Consider the following 16,394-nt stretch of genomic DNA (forward strand, 5'->3'; position numbering starts at 1 on the left):
TTCAAACACATAGCAAAGGTGTACGACGAATCGTGGAGGTGTTTTTCCCTCCTGACCTTCTGAATTAACTCTTTTAACACCCACCTCCATGCCAGGATTTGGATTTGTATATTTCTCACGTTCCTGAGTTTTAAGTTTTCCCTTTCTCTTTAAATACCGGTGGAGTTTAAACTAAGATATCGAGATGCTCACAGTAAAACTACACCACCCACAATTCCATTTACCTCGCACATGTTGCTAAGCGACAGCGGTGGACGCTTCATATGAAAGCTAACTTGTTAGCAAGCTTGAACACGGATATTTAGACTTTTTTTTTATCACAAATCCCTGACATTTACTGCTTATCATTCAGTCTTTAGTCCCCCGTCGCCGAATTGTCTTCTTGAAATAATGAAGGAAACAACGAGTCAACAGTTTTCCTCAGCGTCGCCTAGCTGCTGCCCCCAAGGGTCCCTAGCTGACGCTCCCTTAGCAGAGGCTTTCAGCTGCAGTGAGCTAGAAGAAAGCAGAGAAATGGAGGTAAGGAGTACGATATTTTAGCTGGTAAAACAGTGTAAGCTCGTGTTGTATTACGTCATTCTTAAACTTTTTTGTTTCAGTGTCTTTCATTCATTGTTTTCAACTTAAAAAAAATGCAAGCTAATGTGTCATTGTACCAAAGTTGAATAAGTTCGAAAAGGCATAGTGACTGCATATCAGTGAAGCAGTTTGAATAAACCTCCGTATTTGTTCCGTTATGCAACAGGTAAAGCAGGTAACCTTGTTCAAGAGGTCTGGGGAAGTAAAACAACACAGCAAGGTCAAATGGTTGATTATTTGCAATTTGTAATAGACGCATTACCATCAATTTAAGTGTGCCTCCTTAAGCATAATCTCTCTGTGCGTGCTTGTGCGTCCTGCATGAATATGTGCATGTGTGCTTTTAGGGGACGCTATGAGCTCTAGATGATACTTATAGTAGCCTCATGCTATATGCTATGCAAAACTTCGATTACGATTCTAATAAAATAGTACATTTCATTTGTATGCCTACAGAAGAATGGTGTTTTAACTGCTGAGCTGGTTTCCACCTGTGTAACCCAACTTGGACGTTTTGGCACTGGGCTGCAGCACTTGTACCACCACCTGTCTCTGCCTGTAAGACACATGCCTACACAGACAGCATTTGTAAATGTCATTATATGGCTTGCAAGTGTGTTTATTATCTGATTTACCAACACAAAGCAATTCCTGACGTTCACATTGTGTCTCTTTGCAGTTTCATTTTGAGACAAATTTGGTTTAACCAATGTTTTATTTTATTATCTAGAGTCACAATCTCTGTGACATCTCTGTTTTGTGCAATTATGTCCATCTTCAAAAGCTGGAAGTGCCACACAACAAAATTAAAGGTGACTTTTAGTTATTACCAGCGTCTCTTTACTCTCCTTTACTCCTACAGACTTTTATATGAGTTGGACTATTTTGCAAAAGGATATAATAAGACCTGATTTATTTGCATTTTAATATTTTTTGCTTTCTCTTGCTGCATTTACGCTGTGGTTGTTTACTTTAACTTTTCCCATTTGCTAGATTTATCCTGTGTGAGCAACATGCCCTACCTCGTCATCCTGGATGCTTCTCACAATGAAATTTCTAACTTCTTTGGATTCCAGCCACCCAAGAACCTAAAGGTAAAGCGGGACCTTGAGCTGACAGGATAAGACAACATTTGATTGGTGGCTTGGGCTTCACTCTCTCGTGCTATTCCCTCAAGATAGGCCTGGATTTCCATAGCCCATCTGTAGTCACTTTGAATATGCTTACAAGGCATTAACTGCCCTTGAATGACAGTGAACTTTACTGAATTGAAATTTCTTTCACATACTCTATAGATTTAGCCAAATAATTTCTTTAGTGAGATGTACTTAAGACTTTTGTTAATAGTGTGCTGCTTTTTTTTCAGGAGGTCAATTTCTCCCATAACCGTATAACAAAAATGAAGGATTTATCAGCCTATTCATCTCTTAGTAAACTGGATCTGGACTGTATCCTTACTGAGCAACATTTACATTCAGCTTCTTCTTTGCCTATATATGATAATATCTGTCAACAAACGCATTCTATTCACATGCATTTTGTCTTGTATATTACGCTTAACATTGCCATGTCTCAGACAACAGCTTCAGGGAGATCATTGGTCTTGAGCAATGCTGCAAGCTCACTCATCTCAGCCTGGCAAACAACAAGATCTCAAGGATCAGTGGTTTGGACAGTCTGCTGCTCACACATCTCTGCCTTGTAGGTTCTCCTCTGTTACAGTCAGAAATATGATGAACAGGTGCATGTTCACACATTAACATTCATATGAACAGTATGTACAAGCACAGACTTACAGTACATATATGCAATTTTAACAGAAATTTAATTTTTCTTTGGATGGCATTGTTTTACAGGAGGTTGTTTCCCTTCGTGTACTGTATACACAAACACTGTTCGCGCTAATTTGGAGTTGTACTTCCTTGTTGTGTGTATTATACCTCATGTATACTCGATTTCACCTGGTTCTGTTCATCTCTCCTTTCTGTCCCCTCTGTCTTTTCTTTATGTCTCTGTTTTTGGCTGAATTTTCACGTTCAGTAAAACCCTGGCCCCCCGTTTGAGAATCAACATATGGTCCAACAGCAGGTCTTTTCTCTCTCTCTCTCTTTCTCTCTCTCTCTCTCACTCTCTCTCTTTGCTTGTGTGTGTGTGCATGTGTGCGCACATGCGTGTTCTGTCCTTTATCAGTGTTTCCTCATTGTCAGCAGCCATCGGTCTGGCTGTGTTTGCCCCTGTCTGTAGCTTTGCTTTGGGACCAGCTGCTGGTGTTTGAGTGAGCCTGGACCAAGTTCAGGACACACACACACTCATACATACCTTGTCCATCCAGCATCCATCTAATCCCATCCCTGACCTCTTTTCTCACATGCTGCCTCCCTAAACAGCACGGCCCTGTCAGCCAACCTGTTTCCCAGCCCATCACAGCACCGACCCAGAGCTTCAAGGGACCAGCGCAGTCACCCACCCCCACTGACAGCAGCCCTCTGCCAGGCAACATACTTGGCAAGAGCAGGGCGAGGTGTGGCCAGATAGATAACAACTTTAGTGAGAGGCAGCCTGGGGACCCTGACAAGGGAGGAGTTCCCACGTCTGGTTCTTTAGTTGGTTAGCGTGCTGCGCTAGCACCTCGCCAGCTGTTTGGCTGTCAGTCCTCACCTATCAGGATTTAGCAGAGAGAGGCAGGCCTGCCACTCAACTCAGTACTGAGGGGAAAGAAAGTTCAGGCACCATGCAAAGCAACCATGGCATGTCCTAAATATTTATTAGTGGGAATCATTGAGAGGATATAAAGTAGAAGTGGTAGTGGGAAGCCACTTATGTATGCATGAATATCATGTACTTGCCTCACTAATTGTCCTGTTTTCTGTCTGTCTAGAGGGGGAACCAGCTGGAGAGGATAGAAGGGTTGGAGAATCTGAGGAGTCTGCAGGTTCTTGACTTGTCTCTGAACCGCATCACCAGTCTTTCTGGTCTCCAGAACCTCCACCAACTGGGCTCCATCAACCTCAAGAAAAACCTGGTACTAATCTGAAAGAAACTTGAGAAAAAACTTGTTAATGGCAGAAATGCAGTAGTTAAGGCTGAATCTCACATGGGATTAAACTATAAATTAATGAGATTAATGTTCAAAAACAAATGAATATTTGCACCATAAATTTACTCAAAATAGGAATAGCCTGCCCTATGAATTAACAAAAAGGAGCACTATGATACAGGGAATTTTCAGTTTTACAACTTGAAGTTCATATAAATGTTGAAGCACATATTGTCACAATGTGTGAGTAGGTATGCATTTAGTGTTGTTTGAAGATATCTCAATAGGATGCATAGCTGTTTCAGCATAAAAAACCTGTCACTATTTTATGTCACCCTGCCATGTTTACCTGTAGACTAGCTAGTTTGGAAGTTCTGGTCTAGGTGAATGAGTTAAACTGCACCATCAAATATACAAGCAGTAAATGACACACATGAGGAACAATATCAGCAATCACTTATACAACAACAAAATTCCACTTTGAAAAAATAGTTGTTGACAAGTTAGAGAATGAATCTTCAGCCTCAACAAGTTTATGATTTTAATAACTACAAATGAACTACTACACTGCATGATTTTATGTTGTTTTTTTCAGATTACTGAAATTCAGGAGTGCAAGCACATTCATGATCTTCTCCTATTGAGGGACCTCAATCTGCTGGGAAACCCTTTGCAGGTAACCCAAACCTGTACTGAACACAGACTACTACCATGAGAGCAGTACCATGCACGGCAGAGATCAACTTTTCTGCATCTACCGTCACGCATTCTGTACCTGCCTGTATGCATTTGAACTTCTATGATGACTTCCATCTGTATATTGCCTCTTAAAGTTGGTGGTATTTTACCCAGGTGCCTTTCTTGAGTGTATTCAGTTTGATGATACATCACAGAAAATGTATGTGCTTTCATTATGGCTCCACCATATGTTTTTGTGTAAAATGTACCATATGAATGTGATTGGTAGGAGCAACAGGACTACAGACTGTCAGTTGTTTTCCTCCTTCAACATCTTACTGTGCTGGACCAAGAGAAAGTCACTCCTGAAGAGAAGGTATGAATAAACATCATAATCATTCTAAAACTAGAAATATTGCAGCTGGTTTAATGCGGTGTATATTGTATATGTATATTCCTTGTTTGTGGACTAGCTTAAAATAACGGTTACTAACCTTAAATCCCAGGTGTCATCAGTGAACAAATATGATCCTCCTATGGATGTGGTGGCAGCCAGAAATCACATGACCCACCTGGTGTATCAGCTGATGCAGCCTCAGATACTCTATGACAGGTTGGTACAAATAATACTACAAATAATAAAACAACATAATCATAAGGAGATAGGAAAATTTGAGCCTAAGCCTAAGCAGTATTTCAGAAGTGCATTCTTAATGTGAAGGTTTGAATATGATCCAGATGGGATGATAAGTCATAATCATACATATCTTGTAAAAACAACTACCACAAAGTTGTTTTCAAACAGGATTCAGCAGGATTTTATCTGCAGTGTTCCTGTATTGCTCATATTATCTTCTCTCTAAAAGAAAAAAAATTAGCTCATGCATCAGCACTTTTTTGAAAACATCCATCATCAGCAAATAAAATGCTGCAGCTAGAGTCAATTTAACATTCTCCTCTATGCTTCGAGAAAGAGCACATCCATATTGCCCACAAGGTTCCTGTTTATATTGACTGTAGTAGTAGCTTTCAAGAACGGAGAAGTTTGTGCTCTGGCTTCATGGTTTATCATACGTACTGTAAGTCTTGTTCATCCTTGGTAAGGGAGGTAACTGAGTTTGAATCTGTGTTTGTGTGCATGTGTGTCTGTGTGTGTGTGTGTGTGTCTGTGTGTGTGTGTGTGTGTGTGTGTGTGTGTGTGTGTGTGTGTGTGTGTGTGTGTGTGTGTGTGTGTCTCTCCAAGCAGTACTTTGCCCAGTGCAGACTCTCCCTATCCTATGCTGGTGCTGACAGGTCCTCAAGGCTGTGGGAAGAGAGAGCTGGCCCACAGACTATGTCAGGAGCTAAGTGAATACTTTGCATATGGGTCAGTCCCAGAGTATTTGCACACACATGATCACTCACATGTCCAGTCCTCAGAGACAGTGTTAATTAATAGCACATTATACTTTTACCACATGCACTGGTACTAAATTATAAATTAATAAATCCAGTAGAATAAACTCATATGTTAGGCTTTGAAATTACTTGGCTATTTTATGTTTGTTTGAGGTTTTAAAACAAGTTATGTTAACATTGATATTAGTGGTATGACAAGTAATACAGTTTGCTTTTTTGTATTGTTTACTCACTGCCATGCAAGTCAAACAGCTGCCCACTATATTGACTGTACTGTCAGGTCTGGTGAAGTAAAACAATGAGCTGAAAACTGCAAAGATCTGCAAATTGGGGTGTTGATTCTCAGTGGGATTTAAAGTACTAGCAACACTTTAAATGTTAATATAAGCAAATATATAATATACATATTACCTAATGAAATAAAGGAATCAACTAATCCTGAATACCTTAAAGATTGCTTTGGATTTTTTCAACTCCACATCAATATATTACTCACATGTCGTATGTACATTGAGAGAGTTATTGTTTGCTGTAATCATTACTCCTTTCCATATTGACCCTGAAGTGATTTCTTTGTTGCACAGTTGAACAATAAGGAGTTGAGAGAAGTTCTTTACCAAATCGCATAGTTAAGTTTAGCCACAGCTATAATGGTGTTTCGGCTGCTTCAGAAGTATCCAAAAAACAGGTCTTCATATTGGTCCTGGTTGTCGCTTGTATGTTAATGGCCGGTGCTGTATCCCAGCAATGTAAATAACAGGGCTTATCCCTCCACCACAACTCAGCAGGGAAGCTCTTTCCTAGAAACACAAACAAGGAATTTCTTACAACAACAACTACATTATTTTGGAAGATACACAGTGAGTTTGTCAAACTCAGACTGTTGAAGTCTCATATTACAGGACCTCCTCATGGCCAGCATGGAGAGATGAAATGATTAAAGAAACCAAAAACTCTTTCAATAATAATAATGATAATACATTTTGATTATGGAGTGCTTTTCAAGATATGCCAGGATGCTTTAAATAACAAGTTAAGTAAAGGAACCAATGTGCATATGTCATTTGTGTATCACATACTTCTAAAACTCTGCAGCCATCCTTTAAATGCAGGGGCAAACATACAGAGTTAAACGAATCAAACCTCCATCTTAAAGTAATGGCATATTCCTGGTTTTCAGCTGGTGGTTTGTTTTACTGTCTTGAGCATTCCAGAAGTCCAGGGGTCTTGTTCTGAAGTTTTGCCCCTCACTGGTCCTCTTTAGTGGTTGCAGGTCTAGGATTTACTCATACTAAGACCTCATAAATTATATGATTAGATATGACAATGAAAGATATGAGTGTTTCTCTACTTTGTGTATGTTTCCACAGAACCTGTCACACCACCAGGGGGCCCTACTTTGGAGAGGAGAATGGAATTGATTACCATTTTGTCAGTGAGGAAGACTTTCAGCACATGATTCACATGGTTTGTTAGCTTGACATTAAGCTCCTGTTTTCTCATCACAGGCCCTAGAAGTTACTGACAAGGTGACAAGGTTATTTTGAGTTCTGCACTCAAAATAATCTTAAGGGACACTCTCATAAGTCATTCATACATAGCAGTACTTGCCCACAAGATAATTAAATGGAACAACTGCTTCAACAAGTTTCTTCACTCACGGGCCATAATGATTTGAGTAGATGAGATGATTAGTTTTACCTGGGGCTTTAGAAAAATGGTTCCATGAATTTTGGACACATTTGTTTTTCATCTCGTCCCTCTTGTCAAACTGCATGTTATGTAAGAGTGGCGGGGGATGATGGATAGAGGTTGGGGTCACAAAGTCAATTTTACAGCAAGGTCTAGGCTGGTATTGATGCCTTTTGTCTACTCCATTAGAGGAAGTGGATCAGGTTAACTAGACAGTCTGTCCCTCCCTCTTTGTCCATTCTTCACCTTCACCCTCCATTCTTCTCTTGCCAACTACTTGGTTTATCGCTGTCCTGTCCTCCCCTTCTTATTCTTCTTGCACTCACCTTTCATGTGTCAGCTGCCCTCCTCTTCTTCAAACCTTTTTCCCTCAGATTTGTTCGTCAGTAACTATGCAATCATAACCTCTTGAACCCACTTCTTGGGGCTGTTGTTATACAAAATTAACCCCAATCAGCAGTCCTTGGTACTTATTATAGTCTTCGTTGTGCCGTAAACAAAAAGTAGGCCTGCTGTGTAATTATATCTGAATAGCTAGCAGTCTGGTAATATGGAATCACAAGAAACAGGTTTGTAATTGTGTGTTTAGATACTTTTCAATGACCTACTTAGAAAGGTTAAGGGACACACACAAAATGTTCGAGGGAGCTTACATTCCTCTTCAGAGGACACATAGTGTATCTTATATAAATTGTGAGAAAAAAGTAACAAAATATAAAATGCAGTGTGTCGCAGTTAATGAGTTTCTCCTGCACTATTATGATACAATGTGAACTTTCATAATGTATGCAGTTCTAAAAGGCAGAAAGGACAGATTTGAAACTATTTCTATTGGGGTAAACCTTGACAAGTTAGATTACCAGTCCCTTGTTGGCACACTGTTTACTGGCTCCACATGTGGCCATTTAATTGACAGGCCAGTTTCAGTGTTGATTTTACAAAGTCTGTGCTCTCCAGTTGCTGTGTTTTTAATGTAGCAAACCACAGCAGTGGTATAAAAATAGGCTTCAGTAAAGCAATAGAAAACAATTCAACGCTTTAAAAACAACACTCCAAAATTAAATTTGCACAAACAGCTACTAAATCACTGTAATAGAATTCACAGGACAACTTTTTCTTGAGAATCATAACAAATAGTTTCAATTTTATTTATATATCTGAATTCACTTTAACTAACACAAACCAAAAACCAAAAATTGTTGGATTTGCTCATAATCTTGTTGAGAGTTATAAACTATGCTGTTCAAGAAAAACTGCCCCAAAGGCTGGCAGACAAAAGGTCAGAGGTCATGTGTGAAAGGTAACAAAAGAGGGATCTTTTTGCCCTGACCACAAGGTAAAAAGTTCAGTTCACAGGTGGGCCAATGACTTCAGGTTGTTAATCTTGACAGAACACCCTGGAGTTGTGTATGTGGGTCTAGTATTATGTCCACTTTAGATGATAAAGGTGGCTCATAACTTTTCTATTCGTTGTACCATGATGAATGTAGGGCAATAAAGCGGTGCACACACCTCTCTCATTCTTTCCCCTCATAACCGGAAATTCCCTTTCAGGGTAAGTTTATCCAGACCATGCCTTATGGGGGTCACAGCTATGGTCTGACCAGAGATGCCATAGAGGACGTGGCCAGAGAAGGACTGGCCTGCTGTGTGCACATGGAGCTGGAGGTATGCATATACAAAACTCATGTATGAGAGTTCAGCAAGTTGACTAATAACGAATGTGGTCAATAAAGCCAGTCTAACAGCAACATAGGATGTATATAGTATGTACCATACATACATGTTCATACAATTATTGTATTTATAGTAAATGTGAAAATGTGTTGGTATGATTGTAATTTGGGTGAACTGATTGGTTCACCCAGTAGCATAAGATAACCCCATCTTCAGCAAACCTAATCATCTGGGAAATAATTTCAACTTTTGTGCTTTTAATTACCAAACCACCCACAATCTACTTAGCTGTAACCCCCCAAGGAGTGACTGTGAATAATACAATTAAACTAAAATTTAAAGTTGGAATAAAAAGAATATCAAACCTGCTTTGTTACAGAAAAGCAAACAGCTCGTCTGTCCCCACAGGGTGTGTTCAGTCTGAAGAACAGCTACTTCGAGCCTCGGTTCATCCTGCTCATCCCCACCCAAGTGGAGAAGTACAAAGGCCACCTAAAAAGCCGTGGTCTCTACACCCCAGCACAGATTGATATGGCTGTTTTACGTATAGAGCTCTACGCAAACACCAACAGGCAACGGCCGGGATTCTTTGATAACGTTATTCCCTCTGGTACAGCAAGGAAGCAGTTTGTCACTGAATTATTTTTATTACAGCATTAAGTGTATTCACTCATCTACATTTCAGAAGACATTAATGGTAATTTAATATTCCCCAGTGGCTAATTCAATCCATTTTACTAATTAGTCAATTAATGTTTAATTGCAGTACAGTGTTATAAATATTTACACTTCATTTTCAACAAACATCAATTTTAAGCTAAGAAAACACTTAATTGATTCCCAGGGGAGATATTTTATCTTTGCACATGTTCAACCTTTGGATATCATTTTTGGGAGAAAGAAATTGGGAGGTCTTGCTCTGATTGCTCTGTTCACAGGCAGTTTGTCATTGAAGTGTCGCAAAGCTAAAGATATCCTGTCTCACCCCGGCTTAGTGGAGTCCAGGCATCATTGGTATAGCCTTAGATAAATTAACACACCTCACTAAAATCCATACACTACACTTTCAATCCAATTACCACATGTATTAAGGGCATGTAGCTACAGAATAGCTGTGTTTATCATTCCCTCATGAAAGCACTCAGACATGTTAGCTGTTTTCTTAATGAGATCAACATACAGGGAGTGCGGGACACTCATCACTTTTATGCACTGTTTGCTAGCACCTCATTACACTAAGGTCATCATTCCCATATCTTTGAGTCATTACTGTTTGATGGGAGATGCATTGGCTCTGTTCACCACCACAGCCTTTTGTCCATTGGTGTGTGTGTGTGTGTGTGTGTGTGTGTGTGTGTGTGTGTGTGTGTGTGTATGTGTGTGTGTGTGTGTTCGCACTTGGATGTGTGACTAGATGACTGGGAAGAAGCCTACCAGACACTGAAGCAGGTAGTGAAGGAGTACCTGCTGCTAGCGGACCAGGAAGAAGAAAGCAACAACAGAGCATTCCCTGACAACATCTCCACAGGTGTGTATTTGTTTGTTTGTTCAAACAAAGTCAACAAAATCAACAGACTTAAAGCATCTGGACACTAATTTTGTAAAGGCACAGGGTGCAAAGTACAATTAGGTGCCCCTACCATTTGTTTTTAGGGGGCACGCCACCAATTTTACATGTCAAAATCAATTTACTAGTCCAAGGCAGTACTACTCAGCCCATTAAAACTGTTGCATGATGTTTTCTGTGGCTCTGGAGAAATTTTGTAAAGTCTGAAAACTTCCTCAAGTGACATTACTTCAGTAATTTCCATTTGATCTTGAGCATTTTTAATTTGTCCCTCAATTTTATGGAAGTGTAATACTGAATCACTGGAGCGCCACTTTGAATAATTATTAAGGTGATTATAAATTAGATTTGGTTGTATCTTCATGCTCTATGTTGTACATTATATGTTTATATATGCATTTTGTGCCTGTATGCTCTAACCATCATACATACACACAGTGTTGATATTGATATACAATATCTGTCTCTCACAGCCTCAAGTCATGAGCCAGTGGAGAAGCCACCTTCACCCTCGTCGAGGTCAGGATCAAGGACACTCACGTCACACTCTGACACAGCTCTTGACCCCTCAGATTCCTCCTACAGAAACTATTTTACCAAGATCCAAGCAGAGCTCAGCCCTCAGAAGAACACCGCTGTGAGTTACAACATGCCTGATGAAAAATTTACTGGTAATGAAGCCTGTAACTGAATGCTAAACAGACATCTTGACTATATCAGGTTTATGGAAAAATAATCTGCAGTCCTCTGACAGGATGCTGGCTTTCCTTTTCCTCCTCATTCTACTGCCGTGCATTACTTATGCTTCCCATTTTCCACCCCTTTTTTTCCCTTTTAATCACCCTCCACATCAACTTGCCTCTCCTCTTTCTCATCTGCAATCCCTGTTTGTCTCTCCTTCATCTCACCTTTGTACTTCATCTTAACTTCTCCTCTTCCTCCTCCTTCTCTTCCCCTCTCCTCTCTGCAGGAGCTGGCTTCCATCAGGAGGCGTGAGCAGCTGGTGAGAGAGGCTATAGTGGGGAAGAGTCCAGGGGTCTACAGCCAGCTCTTCAAAAGGTTCAATATAAGTAGCACGCACTCTACGGCACTCCAGTGCTTAATTTGAAGTGGGAACTCTCAACTGGGCCAAATTGATTTAATTGGAGCTCTTGTCCTAACTGCTTTTTGATGATTTGTTGTGGGTTAGTGTTTGACCTTGAGGTTGAAATGACAGGTGCCCAAATTATTTGAATCTAACTGTTTGTTAATATAATGGGCTCGTTTAGTCGTGCTCTCCACTCAGTTGTCCTAAAATATACCTGTACCTGTTACCTCTTCTAACTACACCAAATATGCATGAAAACAAGAGTGAATGATTGCATATTTTATTCTAGTGGACTGTGTGTTAATGTCTGTGAAATTGCTTTTCTCTGTGATTTATACTGGTGAAGAAGAATTATTGAATTTAGTCTTATTTTTTGTTTATCACAGCTCTCCTCAAACAGCACCATCATCACTGCAGCATCATGATGCTGGTACTCATTTTAGTGAGGATAGCAGGTAAGGACACATACACACACACACACACACACACACATACTTACAGGTGCTCATATATTCATACCCATGCAGTTAAAATTCCCATTTAAGGCCAGATGTTACTGTATGAGAATAACAGATGCATAGACGTACTTCAAAGCTGTGTAAGATTTCACTCTGTACATGGTTTCTAAATCCATAATAATAGCTTTTTTTTGATTTATGATGAGGGGAGAGAATTTAGAAGAAGCCTTGTGGTTTCATAAAACACAATCTCAAGCTGAAAATGTAGGAGCAGGAAGCTGCTTTGTGGTAGTATTCTTTTCTCTCTAGGTCTGTTTTTGCAACATATGTTCACTTTGTGTCCATTTTACTGGTACAAACCATGTGGGGACACATTTGAGTATACATCCCACACACATGCACAAGACATGCATTTGCTTACACACAAAGACACCCCCTCATGAATTCATATTTTCCGGCTTTTGCTTAGTACATTTACACTAAATAAACAGGCTTGCTGCACAAATATGGATTTAATTAGTCATACATTGACATAATATTTGTGGTTATGTGGGTGTATGGTGCATGCAGCAGCACACAGCTTTCTTTCGCCTGCACAAATTAGCAACATTATACTTCATTTCTTCTTCTCAAAGAAGACATTAAAGATACACGCAGAAATACTGTGAGTGTTCAGTCAAATTAATTTGTTGCCTGTGGGATCATGTTCTGAGAAGGCAAGTTTCACGCAACTTGTTAAAAATCTTCAAGTTCTGTCAATGCAGTCTTGAGTGATACATGCCCCCAGTGTTTACAGTTAGCATTACTCAGACCTTCAGTATTTCTGTAGAGGATTCCAGACACCTGTCTACTTGTAATGCTCTTAACAGGGATGTGCCTTTACTTGTGTGTTTCTATCTCACATATTGTTACAGAAGATCCTGTTGTATGATGGGATTTTTGTGTAGTCTGTGTGTTGGTGTGCATGTGTTCTTGCGTTTTTATGGTCAAGCATTATAGAACAGTCTAGTTGCGGAAAATAAATGACAAAAACTTGTATCTGTTTGTTTATTGCGTACCAATAATCATCCCCCAATTATTATCATAAAACTGAAATTGTGACGTTTGCATTTTGCAGTATGATGGTAACATTTCCAAAACCACATCTCTAGTTTTTGTGTTTTTCTCACTTTTGTCACCATTCCCCTGAACAACCTGCATGGAAGCCTTCCTCCCTTTTCTGCCCCCCCCCCCCCCTTTGTATCTGTGGTTTATCTTTCCCTCTATCCCTTCTTTTTCCTATTTTGACAAGCAGCTCAGATGAGTCTTGTGCCAGTTCAGCACTGTCTGTTCCCAGTTCAGCTGGGGCCTTGTCTAGCTTAGTGGAACCGCTAGATATCTCTCTCCTGGGACACACCTTGGAAACACTAAAAGGTTATTATTGCTTGTTTGTTTGCTTTTTGTCATTTGTGGCATTTCTGTGTTGATATATACAGTGTGTATATATAAAATATATATAAATAAAAAAAATATATAAAATCAAAGAGAAGAAAGATTTTCGAGCTGCTAGAGGACAGGGAAAAAGACAGTTTGTACACCTACTATTTTAAAAACTTAGAACTAAAAATTTTAATTTTTTGTCAATTTTTCATGAGTACTTTAGTAATAATAAAGCTGACTGTATGAGGTTCTAAAGATTTTTTGCTGTGTTTCCATATCCTATAATAAAGAAAACATTTCTATTTCAGACCAAAACCACGATGACCCTCATCCAGACACAGATAGACTAGCTGCAGTTGTGTCCCCCTCTTCTGATAGACGTCCTGGATCCAACATCAAGCCCATCCTGCCACCGATCCCCACTGGACGCAAGACGCCTGCAGCCCCCAGCCCGGCTCCTTCTCCAAGACCCAGCCCAAAAGCAGCAGTCACAGAGGGAGGTGATGCAAACATGGAGCAATAGCTTTTTAGGTTTTAGGGTATCTGACATCTAAGAAAGTTGTAAATATTCAAAGTAACAGCTTTTTTTAAGAATAAAATTTTTACATTGGAAGAAAATGAAATGAAGTTGACAGTCAACCGCAAAACCACACATTAGTCGCTATCTCCCCACAAACTACACAGACTGTGATGTGTTACACCCAAGCAATACTTGAGATTAGGTTTCACTGTCAGCACTTGCCTTTTCCTGTGCTCTGGTACTCCTGCCACAACATGCCGGGATCTTTTGCACTTGCTATATACTGTATACATGATAAGTGATGCCGGTAATGACCATATATAAGGTAACTACAGTATAATTATAGGCAAAGTTGTGCTTTTCCTCACTCATGTGTTGACACACATTATGATTCAGGCTCACACATAAGTTGACAAGTGTGTTGAAGAGAACAGCTTTTTCTGTCTTTTCATATTAATATGTACAGATTCATGACTATAGGAGGTATCTGTTCATCTTGGAAAAGTTCATGTCTACAAAGTATGTGGTTCATTTCATGTTTTATGAATGCAGCATTAATTTTCCTGACACTGAAGTGGTATTATGCTTCCCACTGTTCAGTAATCTCATCAAATAGAATTTGCCATTGACATCTAGATACTGATCTTTTATGTGTGGCGTAGAGCTCTTGTCATCGGATGATAAATACATCATTAATCTTTATCTCCTCTGATGGGATTATTTATTCAACTGGAAATGCATTCATATGGAAGTTGTTGACAGGTATTAAACAGTGAGCCATCACAAACAAGTTAGTGTGTTTTTGTCAGTGTGTGCGGTGTGTGTGTGTTGCACACAGCCATCCGTATGTTTGTGAGTTTGGCAAACGTTGCTCATTGGTGCTTCATAGTAAATTGAAATTACCATCTGTCACAAATGTGTGCATTGCTTATTTAACTGGTGCCTCAGTCAGTCTGCTCGTGGGCGTGTGTGAATGTGCACATATATGCATGTTCTGTTTCCAGGGCTGTATGTGTGTATGCAGCACTGCGACACACACAAAACACACCTGGCCATCCATCACTGTCTTGTCTTTCAGGCAGCAGATGTTGCAACCCTGTCATAATTCTTTTGCAGTTTGAAACCAGACAGTGTCTTTAGGGCCCCTGGGGTCTAACCTACTTACACCGCAGCCTTCAATCCTTTCTATACCTTACCATGGACTAACATGGCATCTTTGTGTGAATTAGATTGAATGCAGCTATGTGATGCTGAAGGTATGCAAAAGTCTTTACCCCATTTAAAGATATAACATAAGGTTCAGATGAGAAGAAGGGAACTTTGCTTCTTGATATTTTGGATGTGTAATCATATTTACTCTCTAACACTTATAGAAGCCTTTGTCTTTGCTTGCCAATCTATTTTTCACCGTTACTGTCTGTCTGTCTTTGTGCCTGTCTGTATGCAGGGTTACATGGAATGACTACAGAAGCTACTGCGGCATATTAGTTCACAAATGTTTAACTGGATAAAACGGTATAGAGTTACTCTCATAGTTATTACTTATTTTGTGGGCCTTCTGATGATTGTGATCTAACACATGCAGGGACGATTTGCCTGTAAGAAGTAGAGCCAGACATTTGTATGTCTACCTCTCTATGCTGGAGTCTCTGCATCATAAACCTTTTCAAAACATTGTCCATAACAAAAAAAAAAGTTAAACAGCATAGAGTGTGTGTGTCTGTGTCTCTGTGTGTGTACTATGCACCACTCTGTCTACTGAACCACTCGTCTTCCCTCACTTCACCAGCTACTGAAAAATAAACATGTCACACACTTTCATTTAGACATAACTCCTCAAGACAGCGACACTTTTCACCACAGAAAGAAGGAGAGCACATTTTCTGGGAGAAACAAAGACTTGCTTGCATCTGAGATTTATGTCTGCAGGACAACGTTGTTACTGCATAGATATGCAGAAGCACGTTATCAATTTTCACAAAGCTGAAGTGCCCGATGTTATGAATTAATTTTTTATGATATTTGTAAGACTTGAACAATTGGAGGAAAGAGAATTAATCTATATTTTCATTCCAGAGAGGATGTTGTAATAAATAACGGAAATGGTAAGAAATAACAGGAATCGGAAGCAGTACTACATCAGTTTGACTGAGCAGATGTCAGCCTTGGTTCTAATATGGCACTATGGTCTTCAATTGTTATGTTCCTGTGTGAATAAGTTTGATAGAAAGAACACTAGTCTCAGAGTTTCAGAGGTTCAATTCCCGTCAAGGAAATGTCTA

The 16,394-nt window shown here is 39.6% G+C and overlaps 1 protein-coding gene across 1 annotated transcript; it reads left to right on the top strand.

The window, feature by feature from the left end:
- The first annotated feature begins 54 nt into the window (after window positions 1-54).
- lrguk (leucine-rich repeats and guanylate kinase domain containing) lies at window positions 55-14,902 on the top strand. The gene is made up of 20 exons (XM_087180097.1): window positions 55-519; window positions 1,036-1,137; window positions 1,310-1,391; window positions 1,573-1,673; window positions 1,946-2,027; window positions 2,156-2,280; window positions 3,458-3,601; window positions 4,212-4,292; window positions 4,584-4,670; window positions 4,801-4,907; window positions 5,541-5,660; window positions 7,063-7,159; window positions 8,939-9,052; window positions 9,470-9,671; window positions 10,476-10,589; window positions 11,102-11,265; window positions 11,599-11,687; window positions 12,102-12,170; window positions 13,468-13,586; window positions 13,901-14,902. The coding sequence occupies exons 1-20, from the start codon at window positions 391-393 to the stop codon at window positions 14,113-14,115; spliced, it is 2,343 nt and encodes a 780-aa protein (XP_087036223.1). The 5' UTR covers window positions 55-390; the 3' UTR covers window positions 14,116-14,902.
- Window positions 14,903-16,394: the final 1,492 nt, after the last annotated feature.

The sequence above is a fragment of the Seriola lalandi genome, unplaced genomic scaffold (genome assembly GCF_002814215.2).
Source record: "Seriola lalandi dorsalis isolate HSWRI2012SDOR001 ecotype SW California unplaced genomic scaffold, Sedor1 jcf7180002054889, whole genome shotgun sequence".
In the NCBI taxonomy this organism is placed as follows: domain Eukaryota; kingdom Metazoa; phylum Chordata; class Actinopteri; order Carangiformes; family Carangidae; genus Seriola; species Seriola lalandi.